The 22,910-nt window shown below is 40.0% G+C and overlaps 1 protein-coding gene and 1 non-coding gene across 2 annotated transcripts in view; one reads left to right on the forward strand and one right to left on the reverse strand.

The window, feature by feature from the left end:
• Positions 1 to 18,452, forward strand: part of foxo (forkhead box, sub-group O) — a 165,766-nt gene extending 147,314 nt beyond the window's left edge. The window contains exon 2 of the mRNA XM_071599671.1: positions 18,396 to 18,452. Coding sequence (XP_071455772.1) covers positions 18,396 to 18,452 — 57 coding nt within the window. The remainder of the gene's footprint in view (positions 1 to 18,395) is intronic.
• Positions 17,049 to 17,120, reverse strand: TRNAG-GCC (transfer RNA glycine (anticodon GCC)). Its single transcript has one exon. It is a non-coding gene; the product is annotated as a tRNA-Gly (tRNA).
• Positions 18,453 to 22,910: the final 4,458 nt, after the last annotated feature.

Consider the following 22,910-nt stretch of genomic DNA (forward strand, 5'->3'; position numbering starts at 1 on the left):
TCTTCGTCCTATTCTGGTCTTAAAGAACCGTATTTTTCAACCGGACACATTACTCCGTACTGTGAGGTAATAATGTCTTTATATTATTCAAAATCACTACTGTTCATCATTTCTAAAGTTGGTTTCAAATCAAGTCATACACATACACATTCAAACACGAAAACCCGCCTTTAGGCGAACAAATATTGATTCACATGGAAATAGATACAAGGAAAAGGGATAGGAACACATATACTACTTTGATCAAAAATTTCCCGGAATTTATTCAGAAAATTAAAAATACAAGTTTATTCATCTAAATCTATATTGTCCCCTTCAAAGTAATCCCCATCGACTGCAACACACTTATGCCAGCGCTTGATCCAATCCTCGAAACATTTTTTATATTCGGTTTTCGGTATGTCCATCAGTGCTTCCTGCGATTTTTCCATTACTTCCTCTCGGCTGCTAAAACGCGTTCCCCGTAATGGTTTTTTAACTCGATTGAACAGAAAGAAGTCACAGGGAGCCAAATCAGGTGAATTCGGTGGCTGTTGGATGGTATTTGTTGCATTTTTCGTCAAAAAATTACGAATAATGATAGCACTGTGCGACGGTGCGTTATCATGGTGCAAAATCCACGAGTTTTCTGCCCACATTTCTGGTCTCTTTCGGCGAATTGCTTCACGCAAACGTCTCATAACGCCCAAATAATACTCTTTGTTTACTGTCTGGCCTTCTGGCAAAAATTCATGATGCACTACACCGTTGTAATCCATGAAAACCGTCAGCATTGCCTTCTTTTTTGACTGAAAACGACGTGGTTTTTTTGGTCTCGGCTCATTTGGTGAACGCCATCCACTTGCCTGATGTCTGGATTGCGTGTCGTACTCATAAACCCACGTCTCGTCTCCAGTAATGATCCTTTTGATGAATGTGGGATCGGATTCAGCCTCGCAAATCATGTCTTTTGCGACGTCAACACGGTCTCTTTTTTGCATGAAATTGAGGTCTTTTGGCACCAACTTTGCTGCTACACGACGGAAACCCAAATCATTAACCACAATGTCTTGGGCGGATCCATAGGCAATGTTCAAGTCCTCCGCTATTTCTCTGATGGTTAATTTCTTTTACTTTATCAATTTTTTCACCGACTTTCGATGTCGATGGTCTGCCACTGCGTTCATCATCTTCGATTGACTCACGACCACTTCTGAACCGCTCGTGCCACTGGTAAACGACCGTTTTTTTTAGAGAATCGTTGCCGAAACACTTTTCCAACATTTCCAACGTCCGTGCGCCACTAAATCCGTTTTTTACGCAAAATTTAATACAAGTTCGTTGTTGCAAATTTAAATCCATTTCTGAAATTGTAAAAAATCGCCAACACACACAGATAGATGTACTCTTGGCTACGTAACTTTTGCAAATGTCAAGTTATGACACTAAGATTTAACGGGAATATCAACAACAGATGTACCAATTTAACAAAAAAAACAGAACTCAAATCGGAACGATGGGAGCGCCACACGGTGGTTATTCCGGGAACTTTTTGATCAAGGTAGTAAAAGACGAGCACAGGAGAGGTGGGGAAGGAGGAATCAAGCAGATCACTAATGCAAAAATATTTCCTTAAAATATTTCTGATGATGATGATGATGTCGGCCGTGCCGTCGAAACGTCATAACTATATATTTGAGTATACTTTCTTTGTGTTTCTATGTTTTAAAAATCTATATCAGTTCAGGATAGGGATAGGACACAGGAGTTCAGTTCAGGAACAGAATATTTATCTATATTTATTTATTTATTTATATATATCCTCTTCCTGCCAATCTCTCAGTTACCTCAAAGCTCCCCGCACCGACATTTTCCATTACTCGCTTCTCGTAGTCTATCCTTGGTCTTCATTTTTAATTTATTGATTTATTCATTACACAAGAAATAAGCTTAAATGAAAGATGCTATGTCAAATATTGCTTAACTTAGTTGTATATTGAAGAACGTAGTTTGCAAAAATGATGGCAACATCTCGTCTAGAAAATGTGACAAGACCTAGTAAGTAGTTAGTTACTTCTAGTAAGTGACAAGGTCTTCAATCGGTCACATCGTTTTAAAAACCAAAGTTTTCGTGGAATCGTTGAAAAAAGAAGTTCTACGCTTTTGTTTTAATCTCCAAAAAGTCACTAAAATGTATAATTTCCGTCGGTTACTCAAATTCTAGTAGCACTGGCAACTAAAATTAGCTGCTGTATATTTGGGTCAATGTCTATTTTCGAAGGACCCAGGGAAATAATATTCACGGTTACAGCTACATTTCTAAGCTCCGCCCAAGATTAAACACCCAAAAGTTCTTGTTACAGTGAAATCATGTTTTAACCGTACATATTTTCTGCCTTACGTGAAAATTTCCAGATATGGGATGTAGGCTATTTTGCTATTAGTTTCTTCGGATTTTGAATATGTGTATATTTCCATCCCTAAATACGACAATTTACTGGCCGTGCATTCAGTATTCCTGAAGCGATTTAGTTTACGTCTTGTCTAAAGGATTAGTGTGCAAAACATTTAAAATTCCATTGTAGATTGCCTGTTTTAGTAAAATTCACACTTTAGATATTATCACCGTTGACTTTCACCGAAAAGAATAGTTTTTGGCGCACGCAACCTCAGTGATGTTGGATGGAAAACACCCCTAAGGGTGTTTTCCTTGATGATATAACTAAAACCAAGGGGGCTCCCTTAATTCTAAACCCAAGGGCGTTTGACAGTCTCACAGGGTAGGGCTGCCGGTTCATTTTACTATGCCTTATATGGTTTCCAAAGAAAATATAGTACCATATAAAATCACAGTGTTGATAAAGTTTTCCGAAGACCACCCGGAATCAAACCCAGCCCCTCCAGTCAGTAGCCGCATTATACCCAAATGGGATACCAAGCAACACTTCAGCGCGTGTCTTAGGGTGAAAAAATCCGAAAGAATTCTTAAACTGCGAAAAATACAGTCCGCCCTTTATCTGGCCATCGTTGATCGCGATTTATTGTTAATCCAGGTAAAACAAAAAAAAACAGAAGATATTTTCGGCAAAAGAACAGCGAATATGTGGTTCTTTTAAAAATCGCGGTTAAATTACGATTTGCAGTGGAGTGCTATTTTAGGAAGTGTTTTGGATAAAGGGTAAGAAGAGTGATCGGAACGTCAAAAGAAGATTTGCGTTTGGCAAATGAGCGTTTACAATTACTCGGGAGTTCATGAGGGATACGTTGAATAAGAATTTAAAAAGGAGACTGGCATAAGGTTTGATATGGAGCGTGGAATTATATGGTCCCGAAACTAGGTCTTTGAGGTAGAGGGATACAGATAAACAATGGGATCTTGAAGAGTGTTATACGGAAAGAATGCTGAGAAAGTGGAAGAAGTACGAAGAGAACGAGCATTTTGGATGGAATTAAGGGAGGTAGAACGTGTGCAGAGCTATTATAATATTTGGTATAGGGTTTTAAGGATATTTTGTGCATGTTAGTTAGGGTTTAGGGGTACATAAATGTGTAGTCCCATGGCCCTTCAAAAAACTTACCCTAATTTGGTAGACTACTACTAATTTAAGCATGTAATCCCTCATTCAATGTCCATTCTACTTTTTCCAACGTCGTTTAAAAAACTTACGAGGCTAGTGAAATGTTTTTTTCTGATCTAGTTTATGCCCTATATCTTCAATATTTATAATGACCTTTCTATTTCTAGAAAACCTCTTGGCCTCTGTTTTCTTATCGTTTATTATCATACCGTACTTTGTATATGTATCTATTCGCGCAACATTAAGTTGTAAAGGGGTTAATTAGGTCTAATTCTGCTTCGAGGGGATCGAGTACGAGTTGGGTAAGTGTGTGGTGGAACGGGAAGGCGCTTATCGGGTGAGGGTGGGGGGAGCGTCGGGAAGGGGCGGGTGAAGAATTGGGGAATGCGAAATCGTTTTGTAGTAGGAATGCGAGGCATGAGTGGGGTGGTGGAGAAGAGAGAAGAAGAAGTCGGAATGAGTCCTTCATTTATTTTTCCCGCCACCCCTTCGCATATATATACACACACACACACACACACACACATATATATATACAGGGATATACACATATTGTTTTGCCTGGAGTTGCAAAATATTTATTTAGTAGCTGTGTCCATCCAGTTTCCAACCTAATAATAATAATAATATGTATATATATATATACATACCGAAATGAATATATATTAATATGCGCATACACCTGATATTGATGAAACGATAGCGATTACATTTTTATCCATGCCAATGTCTCACAATATATCCCATTTTGTAATACTTTTGTGGCGGATTCTGAATGCGCCAGAACCTGTCGTAAGACGCGAAAATCAATTTTCTTGCAAAGTCCTAATATCAGTACATTAAAAGATATCGTTAAATCGTTTGAGTTTTTTATTTTATCGACGATTAACTTCTCCCCGGCTTCGCGGCGATAATTACACGGTCGCGTTCACCCCACGTGCCGGAAGTTTTAAGGCCATACGTTTATTGTGCCCATAACTCGTGTGATCTAGATGTGTCGTTTCTAGCGCAATATTTTTTTGTAATTTCTCAGCAGTGTTAAACCCTGTACGTCGCTAACCATTGTGTACATTCCCTCTTACTTTCATTAAACAAATTTTATACATACATACAGGTATATACCGTCACTGATAGAATAGTTTCGTTCTTCCTTAGGACGATATAGAGTTACAACAAGATCAAAGTACTCAATTATTTGATTTTTAAAACAAAATTTATTCTTTAAATTGCAGTTATTCATTATTTCACTGTTTATATGGGCATGAATATTTATATTTTTGTTAGGCATTAATCCGAAAACAGCACGGTTCGTCGTTTATTAGCATATAAACAGCATATATGTTAATAATTTGTTGTATATGTATATAAGAATAGACACACAAACAATATGTTTATTGTGCGTACGTCTGTGTATGTATATGAGCAAATTGATCAATATATTTGAGTATATTCATATGTATCATTGGGTGTCATACCAACATCGCATGCCCCTGAGGCGGTATGCGAGATATTATACTTTTGACCTTAATTTCATTCAGTATCTCAATACAAAAACAGTTACTCCGGGGATTGTTACCACTTTCCGCTGCTTGAATTAATGAGAGGCAAAAAATAACTAAAATAATTTTATTTCCCAAATCGTACCCCGGCTTTCGGTGAACTAAATCGAGTACTTTAAAAGATCACTGTATCTGGATTTGTGAAAGGGACTTCTAGTGGTTTTTCTCAGTAGAGGATAATTTCATTAAGAAATCGAAATAATTTGCAATACCGTTGACACGTAATTATTGAATCACCTGGTAGGGATAAGTTGGGAGTGCACCGCGTCGTTTTTGAGTTTTTCAAGACCGTAATGCATATACACGTATGTCGATCCTACTTTCTATGCATGAAAATCGTGTCATGCAGTGCACATTTCCAGTCGGGAACCCTTATTAAGTCCTGACACGCTCCGAGTTAGTACCTATGCTCGTGTGTGCGGATTAGGAATTGGACCTCATTGGCAATAATGCACTTCCATAAATCTCATTGAATGGTCGCTAAATTTATTGATTAACCATCGCCATTAATGTATTTTATCATTTTCTGGGTCGAATCGAAATTAGTGTTCTGGGGTGTACAGAACATTAAACCTCTTCAGGAAATCTAAAGTCTGGGTTTTCCTGTATATTTTGCTTCGGGAAGCTTTTTATATTGGGAACTCAAGTATTAAGATCCACATCCCGGAAAACCTTGAATACCCAGGACAACTCTTCGAAAGTCTATAAGAAATACGTCCTCAGGAGTTGCTCTAGAGATAAATGGGAAAAAGTAGTTGGAAGATTGAAAAAAAATACATTTGGTAGGGAAGATCTTACATCGATTAAAGGGGTTCGATAGCAAGGACCTTGAATGATGATGTAGAGAAAAGAAGCTGATAATTGTGAATTGAAGAGCAGTTGTGTGTGTGACTCGGAAACTTGTTCGTCGAGGCCGTGGAATAAGTTTCAGTTGAAGGTTTGTGAAAATGAGTGTGTGGAGAAGAGTTGGAACGGTTAAATTATCTGAAAGTAAACGAAATGGAGAAGTAATAGCCATTATAGGAGAGGTGAGAGCTTTCTTGGGAGAAATCCGAAGGAGGCAGAAGAAATGGTTGCGGATGTCAATGTCATTCTGAAGATTTTGCTGTTGACGGTTAAATACTTGGCCAATGAGGCAGAATAGAATAAGATAGTGGGCATGTTGGACGAAATGAAAGAAGACAGGAAGTGTGTGGAGTTTGGGTTTGTCATAGTACAGGGTGCGGTGGCATAAGTTCCTTTTTTAAAGCGTTTTGCGTTTGAAAAGGGGAAATTATGCTGCCGCACCATGTATGTAGTGTAACTAATTGTTGTGTTATGCAAGGCTTAGAAATGTAGCGGTGGTTACACTGTATGTCCATCTATAAGCTATCCGAACGGTAGACTATGATCAGCACGGAGTGTGTGTCTACGTTTCAGTATCATCATCGTCTGTGAGTAGTATCCAGTTCCTTGGACAAAAAATATCCATGCTTGTGGCTTGTGGACGAAACGCGCTATTTTGAAAGTGCCACGTATCCGCGATTTTATATATATATATACTATATATATATATATATATATATATATATATATATATATATATATATATATATATATATTTCAACATTTTACCAAATAATTATATCATTACCCGATTGAGATGGAATAACGTAAAACAGTCAATCGGCAGTCAATTTATAACTTTTTGTGTCATAAATTTAACGCCTAGGTTTTTTCTGATACTATCTGGAAAGGCATTCGTCGTCATTTTGCATTACAGTCTTGAATTGGATGAGAACTGTATATTTTGCCATATACCCAGTTTCCCCAATCCTTGTAGGTATTATTTGTGTGTAAATTTTTTTGTGTTTAACCCCGGTACAATGGGCTACCGTTTCACGTATTTTGTCTTTCTCTCCAATATTTCCTTTCGCCTACTACCTCTTCGCTACTCTCGCTTCGCTACTTCGCTACTCTACCGCTCTTACTACCTTACTACCTATCGCTACAGTTTTTCTAAGAGATTCTGTCAAATGCACGAATGTACACTTCTCCGTGAGAGGTTTAAATAAGTCACAGAATATATCTCAGCCTCCGTATTCGTTTAACGCCTAAAACTCTCAATTTTAACTTGCCAAATCCAATAAATAGTCAATGTCCATTGTAACAACGGCAGGTCCGGACTAAGGAGACTAAATTAGAGAAATGGTACCGTCTTACCAAAATATATTAAGATTTGTTTTTCCCTCTTCCTGAAATTGCTTCCACAATGAATGAGAGAAACACCAGTATAAATACTTCTTCAATTCTTATTTAAATTTATTTCCCGTATAACGCACGCCATTTCTACCGGGCTCGAGGACGGCCTTAACCAGCGCCGCTATCTGGAGGGGTGATCTCGCCCGGATTAGGGAAACCGTTTCCTCCTCGCTGAATCTTACAAGCGGAGGCCAGAAGGAAAAGATTTTGCGGGAGGCGTTTCCCGTAGACGGAAATATTCCGGATATCCACTTACCCTGTGGTCTGTTTACATAACCGTCGAGAACACGCCTCTTTTTTTTATTTGAGAAAAAGATTAAAATATGGCTTTAGGAAAGCGCAATTGCGTGTGCACGTTAATGATAGGTGTGAAAGACTGCATAAAAATATTTCTGAAACTTAATCTGAAATTTATTTACCCTTGCAAGAACGTGTGGAAGGGGGTGTTAGGTCACCAGCCATCAGAGTAATATCGGGTTTTGGATATTATTTAATTCTCCGAATCTTCAAATTTACGCACTTGCTGTTTCATCCTCTGTAGATGACTGATTTTTTGGGGGGATAAGGGATATATTTTGTATCGTCCTGTCCTGCAGACATTTCTCCTAACTTAATGTCATGATCCCGCAAACCAGTACGATGTGGTACTAACATTATTTTCTGTTAGCGTAAAGCACTTGATATTATATTTATCTAGTAACTTAAACCTTGCTTATCATATTTATATATAATCTAGCATTTTTAATAGTATCTACCTTCTTGCCAAAGATTCCAGTAATAACGTCACAATTTCATTTTGTTCACAACGTTTTTTCACGAAAAAAAGAAGTTTTTTCCTGTATAGTATGACTGAAAACCTTAAATGCGCGTAAGAATTCTAAGTAATTGCGTATTTTCCCTCGCATGCATAAAAACTCTTGAGCAGTAAATGATGACCTTTTTGGTTTTTTAGGACTTGACTATAGTGTGCACATTTTTTCCATCCCTCATCTACCCAAAATTGATTTCGCTTTCTTAAATTCCATGGTCAGCCAGCCACGTAAGAGCTGACACCTACTGGTACCTCAAATTACAGAGGAGAATGATTACTTGTGAATGTCAAATACTTGTATGTAAGGGTCAGGGACGTGGTAGTCCTGGGATAGAGAATTGAACTGCCCAAGGACTTCCAATTGGGGGGTCCTGGTTCGATTCCCTGGCACGCCTTTGAACACCCTCAGGTTCACCCAAGATGTGTGATTTTTTGGTTAACAGAACTTCTTTGGAAACCATAGGAGGCACAGGAAAAGGAACTTGGTCCCCCTTATTACCCTATTGATGAATGTATTCCACACGATGTTGGGCTTAGTATTGGATGAACTCTATCATTACCTATCATCCCGACCTTTGGTATGACAACTGTGTGTATGGTTTTTTCTGAGAAAATTTTAAGTGGAAAACCGAGATATGCCTATGTTTTCAGTTTAGATGCTGTTTCCGATTACCTGAAGAGTCTGTATGATAATTCACGAAGATGTCGCGAAATATTCCGAGTCGTATAGTATCAAATGGATTAGATTCATAAAAAAAGTCCCTCTTAGGATGCAGTGTGTCCACGTAATACTGAAACCGATGGTTGTTCTGATAAGTATATTCTTCAGTCCGTCTACGTTACCTGGACTTGAATCCGGAAGCTCCCGGTCTGTATTCGTACGCTCTGTTCGCTGGTCTATCAACTCCCTGAAAAAATCTCTACAACCTCCCAGCACGGTTTGGTCAACGCGACAGCCTAATGAATTGTCGGGTCTGAGATAGAAATTGCGATCCGTACGCGGAAATGTAGACGGAAGTCAAAAGAGATCCCAACCGAGGAGCCACGGCCACGAATCGCGGAATGAAAAACGCCACCCTTCCGCCGCGGCAAAGAGTGCTTTAACCAGGAGACAAAGGAGCGTGCAACTCCGCTATGGTACTCAGGCTTGCGTATTTAGGTGCGTCTGTGTGTGTGTGCGTGCGCGCGCGCGTGTGTGTGGGATTCCCTTATCTCCAGCCACACGCGTCCGTTGTCATTCTCCGCAGAGCCCCACCTCTTGACCCTCTCTTCCCCCTCACGGCAGTATGCCTTTCCATCTCCCCCCATTCCGCCCCTCCCTCTAACTTGCCGGTACCCTATCAACCCTTATTGCGGCCCGCACCCTCCGCAAGTCATGTGTCATCCCGCGCAACCACTTTATCCGCCGGACATCCTCGAGCTACCGCTCCCTACCGAGTCGAGTCGTGTGCTGTGGGGGGAGAGGAGGGAGGAGGAGGACCCCTTCTATCTAAGTTGCCTTCCCCCCCTCCCGGGTCCACAGTCTGCGAAATCCGTGCTGCGAGAGAGGCAATTGCCCATTCCCGTAGGAGTGCACGTCGTAGGGGAAGGTGCTCCACGCCGTCCCGCCCGGTGACCGGGGCAGTTTTCCGGTCGCAGCATCGGTCGTGTAGAGATGAGTGGAGGTCGGCGCATCACCTACGACTACTGTGAATGACTCTCCCTCTCATTGTCCCTTTAGAACTTACCCTACGTTTATTGTTACTGTAATTTCCAAAAGGTTCCCCGGACATTATAGGACATTGTTCCGCGGATTAAAACCAGTGTGGCACACGGATAACCTGTGCGTGTTATTAAACGGTTCTAGAATCACAAGAATAGCCCAACTGGACGAAGGACGTCATGAGAAGAATAGCGTCAAATAAACGGGCTTTAACAAAAGGGAGGGAGTTGATGCCTGGGACTTGGAGAAAAGACATGAAGAAAAACAAGTGAAAACTTTGATGTGGATATCGTTGATCTTTATGGCACTGAGACAAAAGGATAATCGACATTTCCGAGTCTTAGGGATATCTTTAGTAGAAGAGAAAAGTTTAAAGGCCGGATGGAAAAATATTAGAAGTATCTGGCTTTCGCAGAGGAACGGAGAAGGTTTTGGAGAGAAATGCAACGAGTGCTGGTGAAGTAAATGAAATTAATATAAATTTGCATTGGAATGTTGGAGACTGAAATATAGGAGAGAATGTTGAGTTTAGAGCGAGTTTAAGGGCGGAAAATTTAAATCATATTGGATGGGCTTAAGGAAGAAAGAGAGTAGGTGGAGTTGAAAAATGTTTTAATAACAAGTTTGGTTTGTGAGTATCCTGTGGCCTATTGGGTGGGGTTCGTAGTAGTTCTTATTACCCGAGTCCATTAAGAACCAACTGTACGTTATACTTATATTAATAAATAACTGCCTGCATTATTCAACCCCGATGACTTCTTTGATAAATGACGGACAGATAACCGCGGGATGCTAACTATAATTAAGATCATCAATTTTCTTTTATTGCCGTTAAATCCACGCGCTCAGAGTAGGGTGGGGCTGTTGTTCCTTCGTTTGTACGATCAGTAATTTCCCCCTAGGTTTTTTATGCGATTTTTCAGGGTCATCCCCTGGATTGATATTCGCCACCCTCCGATCAAAACGCGAACGCTACTCACTCCTCTTCCGTTCCTCCATTCTAAAGGTTATTTGACAGGTGTTAAAATTTATTATATCATGCTTTGCATGGTATGCAAATTGCTTTGCTTTTTTTTCTGCCGAAGATGCAGGATTGGTACGGCAGTAATGACATATTAATAGGATCTCCTCACCGAAATATTGCATCCAATCGTATTTGTTTGCCCTTGTTACTCTTATGAGTAGAGAAGTACTTCACGGTTTGATGGCATAGTGCCTGCACCTCTGTTTTTTTCATATATATTATTTGAATGACTTTGCATATTTATTGGTATTATTAATTAGGACACAATTTTTGATGTTGCTAGCCTGGTGTTGAATCACCCCCTGCCGCACATCCTAGCGTTGGCTTTCAGGATACCATGTAAAACAAACGTCCTGATGGTTGATGGCCTTGATATCCCTCTCCTCAAGTAATTTCATATGAATTTGTTACACCTCTGGCTGATAGGTCCAATTCGAGAAGGTAATCTACTTGCAGGGTGGTCGAGTGCAAAATCGTGCGAAAACTTGCTAGGATTATTATCATAAAATGTTGATGATAATGATGACGTAGAGGGTATTACTACCTCAAATGGAAGTAAAATAGTTTCAACTTTAATCGAATACTACGCTGCTTATATGTACACGTGATGGTCAAATTATGCACCCAAATTTTAATGGGATTCTCTTTTCGTCCACTCCTGCGTCGGAATATCAGTCATCACGTTCACTTCTGTTTTGTACAGTCCACCTGTTTTCGCTTCCCTCCACCATTAAATACTTGAGTTACTCATTTGGAAAGTTTTTTTTCATATAGTGTGTCGAAATAGGGGAAGTGTCAGTAGGTTTTCAATGAGTTGAGTTAAGGAAGCTTCGGAGTCACTCGATCGGGCGGACGAAGGAAAAGGCTTGATGGCCTTGCCTTCAGCGGCCGTTGGGTTTTGCCTGCCTTTGAACCGGATTGCTTCCTTCTACAAACGCTGCAGTCTGCTTCCCTCGGCAATTAATTCTCCCTTCTGCTTGAGATATCTGTATCTAAGTAGTATTTCGATTGATATGTCGTTTCTCCGGTTTCGCTGTTGAGTTTATGAAATTCACTGCCGTTAGCTTTGGGATTTAGATACGTCATTTCCTGTGGCTGTTTTTATAGATTGAGTGTATCTCAATTGATACGGAGAGTTAGTAATGTCACAGGAGAATATCTGACTCCGTGTTGCGAATGTACAATCTCAAATGTACACCTTTTAAAAAATATTTTTAGTTAATTTCGCCGTATTTTTTAAAAATTAATCCTTGGATTCTACTTTCATCAAAGGTCTTAGTGTGGCTGTCAGATATACTATATGCGAGTAAAGCATTCACGTATGTACATGAATAGCATTCCCTTTCAGTGTTACGTCTACGTTGAGTTTTGAGGAGTCAAAATGTTATTTATTTTGTTGCAAACTAATTCGATCAACATACTTATGTTTGTGATATCAAAATCTCAATAAAAAGTCAGTTTACTGCTTTCGGTAAGTAAAGATACGAAATCGTGGATTGTGGCACCCGACTAATGATGCATAAGTTCCACAAGGTAATTTTACTGTAAAAAGTTTATTTTTCCTGAAGAGAGCTCTGATGAACGGTAAAGATTCAATTGAAGTATCATTGCGGTCAAAAAAACCGTCGTCATCAACCGAAAGTCGGTTTGATAGGTCAAGCTAAAGTTTACCCAATATTAGCCCAACGGCGTGTGAAATTCACCCATTAGGGTGACAGGGCCGGTTCCTTTCCCTGTGCCGGCTATGGTTTCAGAGGAAGTTCTGGGATCCGCAAAATAGCACAGCTTTGGTGAAGCTGAGGTTGTCTAGGGGTGTCCGTGGAAATCGAATCTTGACCTTCCAGTCGGTAGTCCAAAACTCTACCCACTGGACTACCATTTCCCCAATTTCCATTAATTGCGCTTAAAATATTTTCGGGTTATTGTGCATAACACCGAGACATTCCTATTTATTTTTAATGTTTTTTGATTTTGATTTATTTTGTGATTTTTTTAACTTTACTTTATAAGGGAAAATGTTTTGGGAACCAATGGCTACCGATTGAGGAAAACGAACGAGAACATGATCAGGTGAGAACAAGTGGTTCAAGGGCGGCGGATTTCAACTCATGGCTCACTTATGCAATATTGCAAAATGCGCTTGAGATTATCCTTTTCAGCACGTTCCGTTGACGTCTTCAGTCACTCACTCCATGTTTATTTCATTTGCCACAGTCCCCGTTGCCATAAAACTCTTCATTTTTGGTTTCGGAAGATATTCATTCGCAAATCAGTGTTATCAGCAATTACATCTCTTTTTTTTTTCTTTTTAATATGTACACACACACACACAAACATTCTCTGAAACCTTCTTCAGTTCGGCCTTTCAGTGCGAGGAATTGTATGCATGTGTATATATATACATATTTATTATATATATAATTATACATACACGTATGTATATGTAATCATAACATGCTTGGGTGTTAAATGAAAGCCTGTTAATATGCACATGGCACTTCAGAGTGAGGAAGAAATTACGTAGAAAGGTTAGAGCGATGGTATAGATACAAATACGTAAATTTATATGCATAACTAAATAATAAGAAATCATTACATTCTTCAATAAAACTACTCAACATTCAGTCTTTTTCAATCCTACAGTCACGTACTTCATACTTTTTACTTGGGAAACACTGGTCGATGTAAAGGTGTTCTAGTGAGTAAAGCTATTTTGTGCGATCTGACTCATTTAAGCGCCGGAGAAAAAACACTCCGTGTCCCTTTTATCGCGTGAGGTTGCATGGAAAAAATAAATCGACTCTTTTTTTTTATTATCCCATCCCCTTTTGTTTCCCGCGATGCGCTCGATGCTAGACGTCTCCAGAAATTCATCTCGCCTTGCGAAACGCTGATGCACGACCGTTCGCTCGCATTAATTGCGTCTACAGTGACTCGAACGCCGGGGTGATTCGCGTCGAGTAATAAGTAATTCGAATCGTAATGCGGACGGGGGTAGTTCGCAGAGGGATGAGGGGGGGGGGGGTCGCGGACAATGAAAATGCGCATTTATTCAATTGCCGAGTTCGCAGTCCATAACCAGCTGAGGAGTCACCATTCCTCCTGGCAACTCGAGTCAGTCAGTCAGTCATTCCCTAAATGGAGAAAAAATTCTCAAATCGACGAGGAGGAGAGTGATCGAATCACTTTTACCTTACCCCCCCTCTCCTCCCCCCACCCTAGCGAATGCCTGCCTCTGCGGGGAAGATTCCTTCGCGCTCTCATCTACTCAAGAATGGCAAGGAGATGGTGCCCGTAGGATGGATAGGATTTTTTCCTCTATAGACATGCGGCCGTGAGGGTAAGTTCTGTGGAAAGGGGAATAGTGAATCGAGGAAGATGAATAGGAGGAGGGAAGAAAAAAGACGACGCTATTTTTTCCTTGGCATATCTCTTTAACAACCACGCTCCTAAGGCATTACGAAGACAAAAGCTCCGTGACCATGATTGAAGTCCCAAGGGGTCTGAAACGCAAGGACGGTGACTCGGAGCGACGAGAATCACCCGGTCATCCTCCCATTTCCTCCGCCCGCAACTACGTACTATTAACCGCGCCGCAGTCGGCGATTGTTTTATGTCGCCGCGTTTAATTTCGTTCGTCGGCCGCGGTGACGATTGTCGGGATTCTTTTGTTCGAAACGATGACTTCGGCAGGATCACAAAAGCAGAGCAAAACTTCTCCTTCCAGAAGCGTGGTTAAATTACTACTAATGCAATTGCAGTAGGTGAGGCGATGCGCAGAGCTTGTAGATTCCTTTCGCATGTGTATTCTAAGTTGTTCGATTAGCCAGAAAAGAGGAAAAGATTGTTGCCTGATTCATTTCATTCAAGGCATTCTACCTGTATAAATGTAGGTTTTGGACGCTCAATGACAACTGTTGTTATTTTGTATTTATCTCGAAGGCTTCCTTTTGTTTGCCCCGGATTATTCACATTTTCCTTTCTTCGTAACTACTGTCTTCCTTCAAGCCGTCCTAAAAACTAATTCTTTTCCTGCCTCTACCTCGCTTTTCCGATATTCTACCTTTCTATTGCGATTCCTCTGTCGCTCAATATTTCCGCCCTCTCAATATATCCTCCACCCCCTTTCTCTGCCATTTTCGGATTCCCCCCACCACTTCCTCTCTTCGCCCTCCAAATGTTTTAAAATCTCAGCATATCACATCCTCACCGCTCAACCTCGTTTCCCCATTCTTCTTCGCCACGCCCATATCTCGGGACCGTCCAAATTGTTTTGGCAACCGCAGCATTTAAGTTTTTTTTAAAACTATAATTGGTTAGTCAGTCCTCAAACAATCGCATCTCACCTTACTGAATTATCAGAAATACATAACGGTTCTTTGGCAGCAAATAACCAAGAAACGCCTCAATTTTCAAACTGACAAACGTAGCACAAGTGCTGATTGGCCCTCAACGAGACCACTTCGAAAATGTTTAGGCTTAATAAGCGCTGACATCCCCCCGCGCTGATATCTGTCACAAGTAAAGATAAAAAGGAAAGTGAAAACTGTCATATGGTGTGTGGGTTTTTATGGCTCGGAAACGTGGTCGTTGAGGAAAGGTGAATTAACGTCCGTTGGAGGTATTTTAGTTGTGTTTGTGGAATAGAATAGAATATTAATTTGACCGGAAAGAAAACAACTTTCAAGGCATGGTAGGGAATGAGAGAAGGTTTTCAGGAGCAATTCGAAGAAGTAAGGGCAAGTGAATGCAAGGAGATATTGTGAGAAGAAATGAGATGCTGAAGGTGGTAAATGCAAATGAAGAAGACTCGTAGAGGAAAGACATAGGGCAAACGACTTAGAGGTAGGAAAACAATAGGCATTTTGTGTGACAATGGAAAGGTTGATGGTAGTTAGTGCTAAAGAACGAGAATTTTAATATGTTGTGTAGGAATTAACGATATTTTGTGCCCGAAGTTTTGCCTTAGGAGGGCGGTAATGAATGGTGCCCTGGTCAATCAAAAGCCAACCTTAACCGGATACAATACTGCTAATAATAACAGTATTCCTCCAAGATAACGTGGGAAGGCGTGCATATTTTTTATGAAACGAAAATTTAGCTTTAGCGTTTAATTGATTATCTTTTAAGGGAAGAGTACCACTTGAATTTTTACTGTTTTTGATACTGAAGATATCATTATGATCGTTCATGAAAGCATACTTTAAACATGCTCTTTTTAAGGAATTATTGTGAAAACAGTAAACGTGGAAAGGGATTTCAGTGTAACTCTCATTAGATAAAAATTCTCTTTCTTGATACTTCAATGGCATTTTCAGAATATTACTAGGGTTTTTTCATTCGGAGAACCATCCTTAAAATAACATTGGGAGTTGAATTTAACTGGACGTCAATGGCTAACACTCTGTCGCCATCGAGATTGTACTTTTTTGTATTTCAGCGAGAATTTATCTCTCTCTCTGTCTATCGTGTCTCTCACTTTATCCGTAGGCTGGTGATGCACTTCGAGTGCCGATGATGAAACCTGAAGTTAGTGATTCATCCATCCCCCAAGGGTGTCGGAAAAAAATGGCTATTGTCTTCCATGCGTAAAAGCAATACGATGCCTGATTTTTTATTTCGAACACAACCGGGTTCACTGGTAAATTCACTCATTATTGATTTCTTCCAGACAAAAACATCTACGAAAGTGAATTTACTGAGAAAATATATTTGGATCGTAATGCTACATATTAGGGCATTAACATCCATTTGTGCGATTCGGAATTTTCATTCGTCTGCTGTGTTTATTTTTATTTTCACTTGATTATTTTCCATAGGCAACAGGCCAAAGGAATTTTGGAGCCTTAAGCGAAAGGATTTCTCGTCTGTAACCTACTTTTTCAGGTTGAAATGAAGTGAAAAAAATATCAGTCTTTCGTTTCGTCCCGTACATTACTAATCGGAGTGCAATTCAATAGATTTTTTATTTGGAAGGAAGTAATTTCTTAGTAAAGTAAATGGATGATGCGGTGATGGCGTGGCTGAAGAATTTAGGATTTGCGTCGACGGAATTAAATGAAAGATATTTTAAGAGTTCTTTGCTGAATAATTTAAGATTAAATGCTTTGCAAGAAAAGAAATTTAGAAATTGATAACAGGTGGGGAAAAAAAGTGCATCGGCCGGGGAATCGAACCCGGGTCGCCCGCGTGGCAGGAGAGCATTCTACCACTGAACCACCGATGCGATGACGTTGTGTGGAATTAATATTGTTTTGTATCATATTTGCAGTTAGTAGTAGGATCATCGCACCACTCGCTATCTCTCTTGATCTCATAGCATTCCTCCCGTGAGGATGTTCAGTAGGAATACGTGTAACGCCTTGAAACGTTCTATAAACGCGTGTCGTTTGGAGAATTCTCATTCGTTTTTGAACGGATTCTCAGTGCCCATAGCTAATCTTCGTTATTATTATAATATTACGTCATGGTGGGGGAAGGGAAGAAAATCTTCGGAGAAATCCAAAGGAAGCAAGGAAGGAAGATGTATTTTGAAGAAAATTTTGATTGGCAATGGGATTTTGAAGACAGTGATAGAGAGGTGAACGTTAGGCAAACGAGGATGGCCTTACCCTTCTTCGCTTGCCTTGAGAAAGATTGGCGTATTGGATGGAATAAAGCGGGTATGGAGAATGTATGCGGAGTTGAAGAAGGATTTATTACCTAGCTTTTGGCTTCCTAAATAATGATTAAAATGGAGGAAGTTAGTATGGCTGTGTGAATTAATGACGATTGTTCTCTCGCCTGTAATCTGTGTGATTGAGACTTGCGTGTTCACCTTTTTTCGGCAAAGATTTATGCCTTGTCACATCACTATCATAGTAAGTTCCAAAGAAACTGCGGGAGATACCGCTACAGTAACTTTTTAACGGAGTCATCCGCTAATGTGTCATTCAATGCAACAATTTCAGAGTGTAAAAATCATTCGCCTTGACTGGGATTCGAACCCAGATCCCTCAATATCCGGTCGAGTGCTTTAGCCACTTAAGCTACCGAGGCGTCCTCTTAAACTCTGAAAATTTGAAGGGTTCGAATCCCAGTCAAGGCGAATGATTTTTACACTCTGAAATTGTTGCATCATAGTAAGTATTTATTTCGTGTGCCTCGTTGACATTTCATTTGGTGCGTTTTCCACGAATTTTAACCATCTTATTTTCTGAATTAATTGTCGTTTCTTTTGTTTAATCTTATTTTAAAATTATGAACAAGCGTATGTAATGACGACTTTTTCACTGTATTACGGAATTATTTGTACTATAGAAATTTAAATATTTAAGTTAATCATTAAATGCATGAGCGGGTAATATGCAAGGCTCTTGCAGTCTTACTTTTTGAAAGCATGGAAAACCTGTTTTTGAATGTCACCGTTTTATTGGATTTTATTGAGAGTTTCGTAAAATCATGTTGAAAATGGATTCATTTCTTAATAACATGCTAATTATATTTTCTTTTGTCTTTTCAGGTAAGACATGCTGAAACTTCCTTGGCTTTGTTTAAGTTAAGTGATCCAGTGATATGATACTTTCATTATTTTTTGGTTATACATGTATTATCATGTCAATGCATCATAATTATGCCGAAATTCCTCGTTCCATTGACATACTGCCATGCGTGGTAGTTCTTCCATGCCCTTGAATTGCAGTCCATGTGTTAGTTTTCTTTTCGCGAGGAATCGGTATTCATGAAAGTAAAAACTGGTCCAGTTCATTTAAATGTCTAATAATCGTGGAGGAGGAATGAAATACTTGTATTTCATCCTTTTGTATTTCTAGTTTAATCAATGTATTTTCCAGAATTTCGTTCGTAAAAACATAAGTTTATGTGATAATTAAAGACCATGCGAGGGATATTTTTTTTGGTGAATTTTCAAAGACATTTTCGATTGCACTTCAGAATAATATGCACCTCTACTTAGAAAAATAGATGCTGAGACCAGTGAGATGGACTTGATGAACGAACGTAACCAAGTTCTCGGTAACGATTACTTTTTAAATATGGAGAATTTTAACTATATCTCTAATCTACCTACGAGTGCTATCTAGAAAGTAATCATTACATGTACGTTATGGTAATTTTTTTATTTCATTCAGGAAGGGAGGAAATGTTGATACTAAACATTTTGCTTGGAGATGGAATGTCGTATGATGACTGTTGTAGAGGGGAAAACATTCTAGGCAAGTGAGGATAGTTAGAATAGACATGTTAGACAGGCAGAGTAAGTAAGGAGATATGCAGAATTGAAGAATAGTTTAACATAGTTTATTTTGTTTGATGATGCAAAGAAGTGTATCGTTTTCCCCACGTATGCCACAGGTATGTCCAAAACCTAACTTAAAAGGTAGATTATCGATATTAATATATGTATTTAAATCTTTATCAAGAGCGATGATGAAAAATTTGGAAAATGAATCCGTTTCCGCTGGGTGGAATTTTCCTTTTCCACAATTTTCCCGTGGTTAGATAAGAAGGAACGGGGAAATTTCGATTACTGCTTCTAAACTCAAGTCGCCCGATCACAAGGAAGTGATTTCACATTTCGTTATTTCAAGAGGGAGGTTGGTGACTAAAGCAAAGCGAATCATCGACTCTTTCGGCGTCGATGGTAGGTCATCGGAAGTCCCAAGGAGTGGGATAGTCTTCGTGTTCGCAGATTTGTCGTGGTAGACGCTTGATGAGAATATCTACCCACGCTCTTGCGCCCCTACTTATTACTTCGAAATACTTCCTCGGAAAAACGAAATAGGATCACCAATCTCACTATGAGGAATCTGTAGTTTAATTTTTTTATCTGGTGTCTGAAATAAGGCTTTATGTTTTTAATTGTTTCTTATGGAATAAGTTAATGGCTTTCATATCAATAAACACGAGGTTAGAATAAATTCCAATGCGAAGTAAGAGTAAATGAATACAGAGAGATCGCATGATATTCTCAGACGACGTTGTAATCATTTCAGGGCCTTAAAATGAAGTAAGCAAACACAAATTACCCAACTCCAGAAGCAGACGAGTAAAGTAGGTTTACTGTTCTACTTTGAGAAGACTCAGTCAATGACAAGCATTGAAGGGTCATCTAAATGAATCGGGTGAAAAAATCGAGAAAGTTGATGGATTTTAATACTTGGAGAATGGATAGTGGATGATGTATTGGCAAAGAGGCGATGCGATCAGGAATCAATGAAGAGAACTTAGCGCAAAAACTCATCTTGGATACCTAGAACAAGGAAATTCAATTCGGAATTCATGCTACCAGGCAGTGATCCCTCATGAAGCTCTGTATGCAGCCGAATGTCTGGCTTTAAACTGGGCAGTAAGCGTTTGAAATTTTGTTAAGTAAGCTATAATTATTGGAATATGTTAATTCTTGTAGATTTAAATTTTCGGGGTGATGTATGAAAAACATTATTTTAGATATTAAAAAAATAGAAAAGTCGGGTAATTTTGATATAAAAAGAAATTGGCAACCCTGCATTAGAATTTCCAATGGTGTTCCCCAATCTAAGGCAGCGGTGTAGCCCGCTTTCATTTCAGAAGGGGAGCAGCGTCCATTTGTAGATTTCTCACTTCAATGTAATTCGCATGGTTCATCCTATATTCATAGATGACGTTCTTTGCAGATATTAAAGCGCCTAGTGGAATTTTTGTTGGTATTGCCCACCCGAAAACACGATTTTATATCCTGTGGGGAGCAACGTCCAAATTTGTTTTCTCCTTTACAGTCCATAATGTGAAATGATATTCAAATGTTTCATTCAAAATTAATTGCACGTGCTCATCCCAATTTTCCGTGCTATCGAGACTTATCCATACGTTTTTCACCCGAATAAAGAAATAATAGTCAGGGTTTTGAACTGAAAAGGATAAGTCCAGTCTAGGAAATTCTTACGGGGACTTTAAGAGTCCCATCTTTTTTTCTGTCTCTCTATGGTCCATTTTGAAATAGTTAGGTTTGCACCCTGAAGAAAAACATGAACTTAGAATGTTGTTTAAGTCTCGGGTCATTGTTCTTCATTTAATAGCATTCCTTGGGTAACTGGCAATCACCCTAAGAGCTCGTGGGGCTCAACCTCTTTAAGGTCTAGCGTCTCTGAGGAATTAATGTCCCCTCGTTCTCCTTGGGAGCGCTGTGTTCAAAAGTTTTCATCGCCGAAGCCAATCTCGAAACCACCGCGCCGATAGGAGTCGTCGCGAAGAGTCATTCCTCGTTCTCCTCTCTAGCTAACTAACGTGGAAAAACCCGTCATAATGTTTCCTTCGTCGCCCCTCGCCCCCAAAGTTTCTCCGTCTGCCAATTTGGTTCGTTCGTTCTTTCGATAACTTTTCGCATTTCCTGTTCCGTCGTCGGCGCCCGCCTCAGTGGTCCTCCCGCCTGGGGTTTTTTTTATATATACACACACATACATACATGAACGTATCATCTACGACTTCCTCGACTGGTGATAATGGGCTTTCTCGCTTCGCCCTATCAAACCGGCGCGTCCTCGGAAGAGTGATCCTGGCGCCTCCGTATTTATTAAAGGAGGGCGGAATCTCGCCCCGTCTCTCTTTCTCTGTCTCTCTCGCCCCCGCCTTTACCCTGCCGCCTTGCCGTCCGGGAGGAATGGACAATCTCGCCCCCGTTGTTTCCGCTCCCGCGTGGAAAGTTCATTCGGTTCGAGGGACTGTCGGGTTCAGCGTCGTACGCGTGAGAGTAACTCTTTAGTCTCGCTGGGGAATCTCAGCTATCGGATGCTGATATCTCGGATCCACATTTACATATCTACATCTACATAATACCCCACAAGCCGTCGCAAGGACGTGTGGCAGGGGGTGGTAGGTCACTAGCATTCTACGTATATTCCCTCTATTTCCTCATGCACCTGGCACCCCGCGATCCACCAAAAACCGAGTGGATACGTGCGGAGGTATAAAATATGAGCCCTCAAGGACAGAGAGGGAGAAGGTCTTCAACCCAATGATTTTTGTTATGCTGACATATGAGGTGGAGAGTTGCATTGGGCAGAGAATATTTCTCAATGAGGAGAGAATTGATGACGGGGACGTTGACTTTAGTCTTATGGTTTTCCTATAATCCCGGTCGCATTTAACGCTCTTGTTTAAGGAAATCCCCATTTTATGCTCTGTGTAATAGTGTAACGATCTATGAACTGTGCAATCTGTCATGCGATTAATCTTAATGGGCTGTGCTATTTCTGACTTAAATAGGCTTTCCTTCTATGGTAGGCTAAAACAATGGACAAGAAATTTTTTTGCATATTAATGGCACTAATGATCATTTTTCGTACACTTCTAGGCAAGGAAAAGTAACAGTCCTCTTATTTGATACGTACTCAATTGTAGTTGGTATAGGACTTGTGACTCAAGTCGTAATGTTGTGGATAAGGGGTGATTTTCGTCTTAATAGACACGATCCTGGTCTCCAATTCACCAGGGAAGTTAAGGCATTTCAAACAATAGTACTTTACTAATTTAAAACTGCAAGTAGTGTTTAATCATAATTGGACCAGGTCTAACAGACAACGTTTATGTACGTTGGAAAATTTGGTATTTCAAGGGTTCACATTATACTTGTTGACGCACAGATAACAAGGAACTCATCTTATCGTACGAATCTCGCGGTTTTCGCCTAATTCTGGAGCTTTCGAGAGGAGTATGTTACTTTGCGATGACGATATTTCCTGATTCGACAGTTTTCCGGCTTAGTCTGAGTCCACTTCTCACATCAATCACCAAGAATCCTTATTAAAATGCTGTGGAGAAAAAATTGCATTCTTTGATGCTCCGAAATTCCCTTCCCTGCATCGTTAGCGGCCAGCGAGGGATTGTAGATGGACGCGAAGGAAAAGCGAGTGAGGGCAACTTGAATCTAGACCTTTCGTAACTCGGGTGCAAGGTTTAACCAAATGACGCATATGTTCGTCACGTTTTGTTAGGTGTAAGCGTTATTGAATTTCCTCTCCCCGATCTGTTCAAACTGCAT

Source organism: Hetaerina americana, unplaced genomic scaffold, assembly GCF_022747635.1.
Source record: "Hetaerina americana unplaced genomic scaffold, ioHetAmer1.1.p SCAF_11, whole genome shotgun sequence".
Lineage (NCBI taxonomy): Eukaryota > Metazoa > Arthropoda > Insecta > Odonata > Calopterygidae > Hetaerina > Hetaerina americana.